General features: G+C 34.9%; 1 protein-coding gene across 1 annotated transcript; it reads left to right on the top strand.

Moving 5' to 3' along the window:
* The first annotated feature begins 575 nt into the window (after nucleotides 1–575).
* On the top strand, nucleotides 576–4243 carry LOC133819064 (protein transport protein SEC23 G). Its single transcript, XM_062252221.1, has 2 exons — nucleotides 576–1557; nucleotides 2339–4243. Exons 1-2 carry the CDS (start codon nucleotides 844–846, stop codon nucleotides 3995–3997), a joined length of 2373 nt encoding a protein of 790 aa, XP_062108205.1. The 5' UTR covers nucleotides 576–843; the 3' UTR covers nucleotides 3998–4243.
* Nucleotides 4244–11939: the final 7696 nt, after the last annotated feature.

The raw sequence follows: 11939 nt of genomic DNA, 5'->3' as shown, positions 1-11939 counted from the left end.
TCTCATATTTTGTAAAATTGTTTAAATAGATCTATAAATCAATTTTGTAATTTTAGTTCAAAAAATTATAATTGAAATCGGGTTCTTCAAGTCTGTTTCAACTATTTTATAAAACACTAAGTATAAAAATAATTTGTACAAAATATAGGTACAAACAGATAATTCCAAAAAAGTATAATCTTTTTTAATTTGGTTAGTAATATTACAATTATCATCGTATATGTCCTAATATAAAAACACAAGAGCATCTATAATGTAGTGCCGAAAAAAGTGGTGCATTGTTCTATAAAGTGTGTCAAATTTGACCCATACTACAAATTGTATCAAATTTGACACAAAATATAATATAGACCAAATCTGTTTACTACAACTAATGTATTAATTAACAATTATGTCTACACCTTTACAATAAAAAAAATCATTACTTTTTGTATATTATGAATAAATATTTAATCAATTATTTATTTTTTTAGTTAATTTGTATATTTTGCAATGCACAATCGTAAATCGTAAATCGTAAATGGCGAGCCATATTGTTACTTTTTTCTTTTTTCCCCTACATTTGGAAAAAAAAATTTACATTTGGTCCAAGGAAGGTGGGGTGTTTCATTTTTCCCTAATATCCCTTGTTTCCCCTCCGTTCAACACTCCACCCTCTCTCTCTCAGGGGGTTTACCGATCACTCAAAAAGCAACTCAGTCATGAAAGTAAGGGATAAAGGTTTTTGATTCTCTTTTCACTCTTTCCTTTGCCAACACTTCACTGTTATCTAATCAAACCTCGATGTGATCGTATCTGAAGATATAAACTCGAAATCACACTACTTACCCAATTCGGGTTTTCATGGATTTCGTTGAGTTGGAGGCGATCGAGGGTCTCCGGTGGTCGTGGAACTCATGGCCGGCGTCCAAAACTGATTCGACGGCCTTGATTATCCCTCTCAGTATCATGTGCACGCCATTGATGCAACAGCCGGAGCTTCCCATTCTTTCTTACGACCCAGTTGTTTGTTCTCAATGCGCCGCCGTTTTGAACCCTTATGCCAGGGTTCAATACGCTTCCCGTATCTGGTTCTGCCCCTTTTGTCACCACAAGAACTTGTTCCCGCCCTCTTATGCCGGAATCGGAGAGACTAATCTTCCGGCTGAGCTTTTCCCCACTTATAGCGTCGTTGAGTACGCGCCCGGAAGGAAAGTCACGAGCGGTGGCCCCCCGAGTACGGGCTCTGGTTTGAATCTCAGTTACAACAGCAGGGCAAATGGGTTGTCGTCATCTTCGTTGTCGTTGTCGTCTATGGCTTCTTCGGCATCGTCGTTGGCGGGTTTGGACTCGCGCTCGATCGGTCCTGCGTTTGTGTTTGTCGTGGATGCTTGTTCGGCTGTGGATGAGCTTCGAGCACTCAAGAACGACCTGTTGCGTGTTGTAGAGCAGTTGCCTGAGGATGCTCTTGTTAGTTTAGTTACCTTTGATTCAATGGTTCATGTTCATGATCTTGGATTTTCTGAGTGTTCGAAGGTCGTGATGTTTCATGGTGAACGGGAGCTATCATCTGATCAGGTATTATATTTAGCTTCAAATTTGGTTTTGTTGTTTAATTATTATATGTTATGCTCTGAAGTTGGGGTTTTTTTACTGTATAGTTTAGAATTTTGTAGTGTTTAGAGCTGAACTTGATTCTAATGGAATCCGTTTATGCTTTTCTGGAACTTTGATAGGGAGCATGGTTCTTTTGTGTGGATAATACAGTCTAGTTTCCAACATTGAGCCAAAGTTATGTTTTTTTTTTTTTTTTGGTTCTAAACAGAAGCAAAACCATATAATGATATATAGTGCTTAAGATAGAGAGCTTGCCAATTTTTTTTTTCTTTTTCCCTCTGCTTAATGGTCTTCTTTCGATAATTCTTTGCAAAGTACCATTACCAACATAGCATAAACCCTGTCTAATTTCTGTTGAATTTAATCGATACACTGTCTGGAAGACTATTTGCAAATAATTATCAAAAAGTGTCATTTTAAAAAGTGATATTGACAAAAAGATCTATTTTTACCAATTACCTTACCATAATATGTAAGTTCCGACTTCAAGAATTTTGTGATTTAAGTATCGTTGTCGGTGGCTATCTGAACTCCTGCTCTTCATATCTGCTATAATAGTTGGAATTTCGGAAGCTAGATGGTCTGAACCTAAATGTCATGACTTCCCTTTAATTAAATACTTTCCAGGAGAATTGCGATATGGACTTGCTAGGTGCTCTATGAATTCCCATTTATTTTCTTGATCTCTTCTTAGGTTTTTGACTTGTTAAGTTTTAACCATGGGTTTTCTTAATATCCTCAGACACAACAATTTCTGGGGTTTAAACACACGAAGCCAAAGCCCCTTGGAACTACTTCAATTTTCCAAAACCAAGGCTTTCTGATACCAATTTCTGAATGTGAATTTAATATTACAACTGCAATTGAAGAGATTCATTGTTCACATGAAGTTAAACGAGGTCATCGTCCTCAAAGATGTACAGGGGCAGCTATATCAGCTGCGATTGGACTTCTAGAAGGATGCTTAGGAAACACTGGTTCACGAATCATGGTATTTACATCTGGACCTGCAACACTAGGTCCAGGAATTGTTATAGACTCGGATCTTAGTAATTCCATCAGAACTCACCGGGATCTCATCAATGGTTGTGCACCCTATTATAGAAAATCTTGCAGCTTCTACAAGCGATTGTCACAGAGGTTATCTGATGCGTCTATTGTTCTTGATTTGTTTGCTTGTTCTCTTGATCAAGTTGGATCAGGAGAGTTGAAGGATGCTGTTGAGAAATCAGGAGGTTTCATGATGTTAGCAGAGTCATTTGAGTCGAGTCAATTCAGAAGCTGCTTGAGGCACATTTTTACCCGTGATGAAAAGGGGCATTTGAAGATGTATTTTGATGCAACTATTGAGGTAGTGACAACAAAAGATGTAAAAATATGTGGTGCCTTAGGCCCTTGTGTTTCTCTTCAAAGAAAGAACAACTTAGTGAGTAGCGACGAGATTGGGGAGGGTGGCACGTTTATTTGGAAGTTGGGTACACTGACTAATAAAACATGCTTTGCATTCTTTTTCCAAGTGAGTGACGAGCAGGAGATTCAACCTGGATCTGCATTTTTCATACAATTTATAACAAGATACAGAAATGGGAGTATGGGAATCCGGAAAAGAGTGACCACTGCTGCTAGAAGATGGGTCGGGAAACGAGCACCTGAAATTAGTGCAGGGTTTGATCAAGAGGCAGCAGCATCTGTGATGGCCAGACTCGCCATTGATCGAGCTGAGGGGCATTTTGCTCGAGATGTCATCAGATGGCTGGATGACGCGTTGATTCGTTTTGCTTCAAAGTTTGGAGATTATGTTCCAGAAGATCCATCTTCTTTTCGCTTGTCATCCAACTTCTCTCTTTATCCCCAGTTCATGTACTACTTAAGGAGGTCTCAGTTTATTGATGTTTTTAATTGTACCCCAGATGAGACTGCTTTCTTTCGCTTAATGCTGAATCGTGAAGGAGTGGTCAGTTCACTTATCATGATCCAGCCTACTCTTTTTGAGTACTCCTTCGATGGCCCACCTGTTCCAGTCCTCCTAGATGTTCGCTCCATCTCACCAGATGTAATCTTGCTCTTCGATTCTTATTTCTACGTAGTTATCCATTATGGCTCGAAAATTGCTCAATGGAGGAAGCTTGGTTATGACAAGGATCCAAACCATGAGAACTTAAGAAAGCTGTTGGATGCCCCAGAGCTCGACGCAGAGCAATTGGTGGTTGAACGAGTTCCAGCACCTAAGCTAATAAGGTGTGACCAACATAGTAGTCAGGCAAGATTTCTTCTGGCCAAGTTGAATCCTTCTGTTACTCAAAATTCAACATACACGAACGGGTCAGATATTATTTTCACAGATGATTTGAGTTTGCAAGTCTTTTTAGATCACTTGCAGGTCCTGGCAGTGCAGGATTGATAAGGTGGAGCTCTGTGTATATCTATTTATATATATATATATATATATATATTTCTCCACATTCTACAATTTTTATATAAAGAGAAATTTTGTGTATATAGCTTTTGAGGGAAATAGATGCCTTATTTTCTGTACCAACTATAGGTTTCATTCATACATTGCTTTGATTGAGTGGGAATATTTTTTCCAATTTCCTTAATTCTGTTATGTTTACTGTAACCTGACTTAAAATGTTCGTTACTTTTCTTTCACGTTTCAACTGTTTACTTCAATGTGTCCAAGAGGCCAAAAGCCCAAATCAGTGGTTTATGATATCTAATTTATCATATTTTCAGCTGACAAAGGCTGGATTTTCTATTAAATGTGTTTAAGAATATGAATTATCAACAAAAATTATACTAAATGGCTCCAACCAGTAGACTTTAATAGCAAACTTGTAATGTTTTACAAGTTATGGCATTATCATAATGCCATTATAGTTCACTTCTCATTAATTTAGTCTATAATTTCTTTTGTCCATTTGCTTAATTTTATTAATTTTTTGTGATTGTCATATAAATTTTAGAGGCTTAAGTGCTATATTTGTAAATGAACAAAGACTTTAGTTGTTAATTATTATAATATTTGAATTTATATTGATATAATTATTAAATATCTAGTCTTGTATTATGTATTATTATAATAATGATATTTTATAACATTTGTATTTATATTAATAGAATTAATAAATATCTAGTCTAATATTAAAATTATTATAATAATTGTTATCCCCAAAAATTGGAGATCGATGACGTGACAATAAAGGTGACAAGTGGTAGTACATGGTCTGTAAAAGACACATTAATAAGTCAATAAATATATTGGCTCCTCAGAGTTGTGATAAAGTAATTTGGCTTAGGAGTAGTCGAGGAGGCCATTGAAGAATTTTGACTGGCTTGAGAAGTGTCATGATAGACCATAGATGAGCCATGTTAGACCAGAGAAATGTCATGCTAGACCAGAGAAATGTCATGCTAGACCAGTGTGCCATGTTGGACCAGAGAAATGTCATGTTAGACCAGACAAGAGATGTGCCATGTTAGACCAGAGAAATGTCATGCTAGACCAGTGTGCCATGTTAGACCAGAGAAATGTCATGTTAGACCAGACTAGAGATGTGCCATGTTAGACCAGAGATGTGCCATGTTAGACCAGAGGAGTGCGTGTCCTACCAGCCAAGTGCGTGACTGTCCAGTAGAGGTATGGCTGACCAGAAGGTGATATTCATCAACCAGGTAGAACAGACTACGTCAAGATTCCCAGAAACGGCTTCAACAAGAATCGGTCTTGGCATACGCGAGAATCTCTCATTCTTCCCACAAATTGGGTGTTCCTGTTACATTTTGAATATTTTTGTAATTTAAATATAATAAATATAATAAAATATCCCGATTATAGGGGATAGCAGATGTATGATCCTAAGCCTATAAATATATGGCTTATGGGATTAGAAAATGGGCTTCTTTGGAGACTTTTTGGGAAAAAATTTGGGTCTGAATTTTCTAGAGAGAGAAAGTGCTTGTATCTGAAAGAATTATTGTATTCTTGCAATCTGTACTGAAGAAACTCAGTTGGCTCAGTTCATCTGATCTTGAGTACAGATCTATAATCACAACTCTAAGTGGATTAGGCTATTACCAACATATTGGGGCTGAACCACTATAAAAATTACGTGCGTTATTTACTTTCTGTTCAAAATTGTCTGTGTCGTTTAATTTCTCTTGAAGGCTTTATCATTTTTGACGTTCTCACGTCGTTGGCCAAAAATGCGGTCAACAATAATGATATTTTATAATATTATTTATATTAATATAATTAATAAATATATTTTTAATTTTTTTTGAAAGTATATTCTGTTAAATATATATAATATTCCGTTAAAGGTAATAAAAGAAATTGTTAAAATCAAGAATTTATGTTATCTACACATTTTTTATATAAGTCTTCTATATATATATTTATATAAACTAGATATAAGTACCGTGCAATGCATTTTAACGAAAATTTATTAATTATTTTTACTAAATTTTTATGATAGTCGTATAAATTTTAAAAATATAAATAATATTATATATGAAAGAAAGACATAAACATATTAAAAGAAAAATTAAATTGAAGCATTGTTTATGGTTTTTTTTATTAAAAGAAAATAATATGATAAACTTTTAGAACACAAATTAGTACACAATATTCATGATATTATTCAAAGCACACCTCAATAATTGGAGAAGAAGTTTGCTTATTCTTCATAGAAGATAAATGTTATTCTACTTTCTTTGTACACACGTCACCTATGCATAATATATTTATAATATTTGTTGTTATTTAATATGAATATATATTTATATAAGTTAGGTTAAGTAATAAAAAAGTAACATGTTTTCCTTTTAAATATAAATGATAATTTTTTTTTATAAAAATTAGGATAATTAAACATTATTATAATAATAATATTTTATAATATTTGAATTTATAGTAATATAATCATTAAATGTCTACTCTTGTATTAAATATTATAATAATAATACTTTATATTATTTGAATTTATATTAATATAATTACTAAATATTTATTCTACCGAAATTTAAAAAACTTTAGGATTATGTATTATATATTATTATGACATTTGAATTTCTAATAATATAATTGTTAAATATTTATATATTATTATAATCATGATATTTTATAACATTTGAATTTATATTAATATAATTATTTAATATATAGTCTTGTATTAAATATTATTATAATTATGATAATTTATAGTATTTGAATTTATATAAATATAATTACTGAATATTTATTCTATTGTATTTTTTTATTGATTTTAAATGTACATTCTATTAAATATTTGTAATATTCCGTTAAAGCTAACAGAAAAACTGTTAAAACCAAGAAAAATCGTTAAATACGCTTTATATATAGAAGAGATTTATGGTGAAATGTACATTTTCTTAGTTTTATTTAAGAAATGTTTTAATTTATTTTATTATATTTTTAAAAAAATTATCATATAAATTTTTAATAAATAAACAATGTTATATATTATAATTTTTTTTAATATAATGTATGACATGAATATATTAAAATAAATAAAATGTTGTCCATGGTTTTAAATAATATATAATATTCTTAAAGAAGAAAAAAACTTTATATATATATATATATATTTATATGCAACTCCCAAAACACTTAATAAGATTAAGTGCTTTGATTAGCGTTCTAGAAGGGCATGTGGGGTAATTATGTGAATTATATTATTATATGATTGAGTATGCATGATTATGTAAATTAAATGTGTTTAAAGTCCTGCTTTTGTTAAAAATGAGCATTTTCATAATTTTGACTTGTTGATGGTATATTAGTAATTTTTATGTGCTATGTGCTTGAGACCATATTACTATGTGGATATATGTGATTTTCGGCATGAGTGGATCCTTTCAAGCGGTTTTAGCGGAAAAATCACAATGGGGATAAATACCCGGCTCGGGCCGAGCCTAGAGGTATTATGAGAATTTTTACATTTGAGGATATTAGTGAAATGAAATTAGTTGAAGAAATGCTTATGTTTGATGGATTAAGAGATAAATTTGGAGATTAGAGTTGTAATGGATTTTTAGGCAAATGACCAAAATGCCCTTGATGATAGTTTTGAGGTTAAGTAAAGGCAGGGGTAAAATGGTCTTTTGACCATGAATCTAGACATATTTGGACCAAGTGTTGAAGCATTTCCCTTATACGTTTTTGGAGTATTCTTCCTTATTCTTAATGTCTTCCTTTACCGAAATCAAGAACCATCTAAAAGTTTCTTCAAGCTAGGCCAAGCTTCTTGGATTTTGAGGGTTCTAGGAGAAAATTGAGCTCAAGATAAGGAGCTAGCAATTGCCAAGGCAACAAGTCAGCTAGAGTTTTTTAATTTGGAGCAAGGTAAGCCATTGTTTTTTATGTTCTTCACTATGTTCTTGAGAATTTGGGGGTTTGGATTTAATTTTCAAATTTTGATGAATCTATCTTGTTTAGGTGGGTATGTGGAGATTATAAACATGTTTATGAAGTGTTTTAGGCTTTGAATTTGAGCTAAAAACTATGAATTGGTTCAGTTTTGAAATTGGGGAAAAATAGGTTCTTAGAACCTTAGAATTCTAATTGGAGCGTATAAGTTGTAATTGAAGGTGTACTTGAGGTCTAGAGGTTGTATGTCAACTGTATAATTATTTTTTGGCTTAAATTCTATGCTTGGAGCTGGTTGGAACTTATTTGGGTTGAGTGTTGGAGCTGGGAAATCACACAAAAAATTGTAGAATTTTCTCTCTGACTTGAGCCGATAGACTGGCCTAGGGCACCCGGTCGACTGGCCTACGGTTTGGGTTGGCCAGGGTTTTTGGCCACCCGGTCGATCGACTTATGCCAGGCGGTCGACTGGCCCGTGCTGGCAGCCTTGTTTTGGGGTTGTTTTCAATGTGTTTTGATGGATAACCTTGGGGGATCATAAGGTAATGTACCTATGACATATTTGCACATGTTTCAAGGGTAGTTTGAACCTAATGAAGTTGATAGGGAAATTATGGTAGGATGTGGTTTGAAGGGAAACTAAGCCTACATTATACTGTTGTGACTAGGGTTTCCAAGATAATCACACTTGAGGTCGTCTTGATTGTCGCGCAGGACCTGAGGTAAGAAAATTGGCATATGAACATAGAGCTGAGCGTTTGGTCGATTATGTTGGGATGCAGTTATAACTGTATATCTGGATTTGTTATGGCTGAGTTCCCCTTCATGCATAATTTTGTTTGCTATGCTTATTTTAGTTGAATTGTTTGTGAATGATCGGTATGTTCTGTACTCGTCAATCGTGTGGAACGTGGGCTGTGATGGCGAGGCCACTATGAGGGTGTTGTACCCACTGGCCTGGCATGGACTGTAAGCTTGGTTCCAGGAGACGCGCCTCGCTCGGTCAGGCCGCTCGGCAAGGCTATTTGGCACGACCATGTAAATAGTTTATGTGTTTGAAATGAGCAGGTTAATAAGCTGTGAAACGTGGTTATGATTTATATGATTGGAATGAATGCATTTATTATCTATGAAGCTTGTTAATTGTTGTTTATATTTAATGCGCATATTATTATGCCTTGTGGGGTTTTCTTGTTGGGCCTGGGCTGATGGGTTCTTTGTGGTGCAGGTAAGGGCAATGGAAAAGTCAACCAGCCATGAGTTGGAGGGCTATGGAACAACGCATAGATGTTCGGCCTACTCGGCCGCCACAGACGGGATATTTGGAGGGACTTAGAGTAGAAGTCCATTTTTTCGCTTAGTCCGACTATTTTAAGAACACTAAATGTAATTGTATTTTATTTAAACTATTTTGGGATCCCTTGTAAATTTTTAAAGTTTTATTGAAAAGTTTTTATCCTTTCAATAAAAAAATTTAGTATCTAAACCTTTATTTAATCTAAATTACACTTTTGAGTCCAAATGTCTCGCTTTACGAGTTAAGCACTATTTTAAACACATGGTGTAACAGTCATCGATTAGTAGATGTTACAACTTGGTATCAGAGCTACCAAGGTTTTATGGTTCCTGAAGATCGACCGAACATGTAGGCTCGCTGCTAAAGACAAGCTCGATTCACGGTTCGGTGGGTAATGAGTTGAATACTTGTTTAACTGTTTAATTATAATATGTCTTATATGCATGCTAGAATAGGGAGCATGAAATATCATGATAAGGCCTAGCCCTTGAATGCTATGGGAATATAAAAGATATGCTTATGATAGAGAGGCTTATTAGCATTATTGTTGCATGTGAATGCTGTGTTTGTTCAGGTTTGACCGTGGGACGGTTTTTGGATGTGGTTATCATGCCTGATAAGTCGAGTCATTGATTGCAGACATACTTGGAAGTTATGCCTCCAAGGTGGTCAATTAGACTAGGCAACTCTGATATCGAGGTCGAAATGATAATTAGGGCTAGAACCCTCCATCTGCCCCTAGAAATTGGCAACATATGTTTGCAGACATGCAAGCGAGACTTCAGAGGCAAGGGGAAGATAACAGATGGTTGAGGTAGCAGGTTCCACCAAGGAATGTTGCCTACTCGCGCCACCTGTAGTGGCATAAGTTTTGGCTTAGCCTAGGATTGAGAATAGATGGGAACCCTTGTATGAAAGATTTCGGAAGCAACACCCTCCAACCTTTGAGAGAGGCCCATATCCACTCAGAACTGAGAAGTGGATGGGCATGATTAGTTCCATCCTCAACTTTACGAGGTTTCCGTGTAATAATAGGGTAGCTGCGCCACTTATATGTTGCAGGATGATACCCGGATCTGGTGGGAGGTGGTATCCCAAACCCGGAATGTGGGTATGTTGGGTTGGGAGGAATTCAGGCAGTTTTTCAATGAAGTATTATAATGACGCAGTTAGAATTGAGAAGATGAATGCATTTATGAATTTGGTTCAGAGAAACATGACAGTGACTGAGTATGTCCTAAAATTTGACCGGTTGGCCAAGTTTTCCTTGGACTTGGTGCCAACCGATGTGACCAGAAAAGAACGGTTTGTTCGGGGACTGATTTTCAGGATAGCCCAAGGTTTCAGAATCACTTCAATATCTAGGGTTTCTACATATGCTTAGGGAGTAGAGAAGGCTCTTACTACTGAGGACACCGAGGACGAGATATGGAGGGAGAGCGTCACAAGGCACGATGCTCAGAGGGTGGTACCTCCGTTTACTAGGTCCAATTTGGGTGAAGGCCTCAGTGGTCAGAAGAGGAAGACTGCAGGTACATTTAGTACCCTCGGTTAAGGTAAGAGACTTTGGGGGTACTCATAGTGTCCACTAGGGCAGAAGTGAGAGCTGGAAGAGTAACCCAAAGTGTGCCTGATGCAGGCGACGTCACTTGGGAGAATGTTGTGTTAAGGCATGTATCCTATGCGAAGTGGTGGGTCATCTCAAGAAAGATTGCTCGCAATTGGAGAAAGAGGAATCAAAGAATGGTGACAATTCAGTTACGATTCCAATTGCGAGTAATCTTTCTTGAGATGACCCACCATGGTGACATTTCAAATTTCTAGCATTGGCTCTTTTATACATTGTTGATTGATTCTAGTGCTACACATTAATTTTTCTCTAGTAGGGTGATAGACAGACTTAGTAGACCCTATGATGTGTATGGTGTGGGGTTTGGGACTTTGTTGCCTATTAGGGAATTGATAGTTTCTAGGAGATGAATTAGATCCTTACTAGTAGAGGTGGATAGTAGGGATTTATTTGTGGATTTGATCGAGCTAGAAATGGAGGACTTTGATATGAAACTGGGCATGGAGGCGACTATAGATTGTAAAAGGAGGATGGTGACTTTTGAGCCCGAGGGAGAAGACCTGTTTGTGTTTGTAGGTATTGTGATATTTAATTGATTTTTTAAATTAGTTGAATTTGAAAAATTAATTATCTTATTTTATTTGTATTAGAAAAATAAAATATTTTTTAGTTGGAAAAGATCTTATCTTAAGTTTAAATAATTATTTGAATTTGATTCTTTTAATTATTTAAATTCAACTAAATTAAAAAGATAATAAACAGGGTTATTTAATTATAAATTAGTTTTAATTAAATAAAATAATTTGAAAATTAGTTTCTAATTAATTATTGGGCCTAAAGATTCCTAAAAATTATGAAGATGAGCCTAAGAGAAGGAGAAATAGTTTAGAGTCTTGTAAACAACTAAAGCCCACTTTGTAATTTAAATTTCTATCCTTCAAGGGTTAGTACGTGGTTCATCATTTATTTGTTTATTGTACTTATTTAAATAAATGTTAATTGATAACACGATCATGCACTAGTCTATTACATGTCATACAAGAAACCCCATACAATTTTAATAAATCATGCATCTCTTTTTGTAA

Source organism: Humulus lupulus, chromosome 2 (assembly GCF_963169125.1).
Source record: "Humulus lupulus chromosome 2, drHumLupu1.1, whole genome shotgun sequence".
Taxonomy (NCBI): Eukaryota; Viridiplantae; Streptophyta; class Magnoliopsida; order Rosales; family Cannabaceae; genus Humulus; species Humulus lupulus.
The sequence above is the reverse complement of the archived record's forward strand: the minus strand, read 5'-3'. Positions and strand labels throughout refer to the sequence as shown.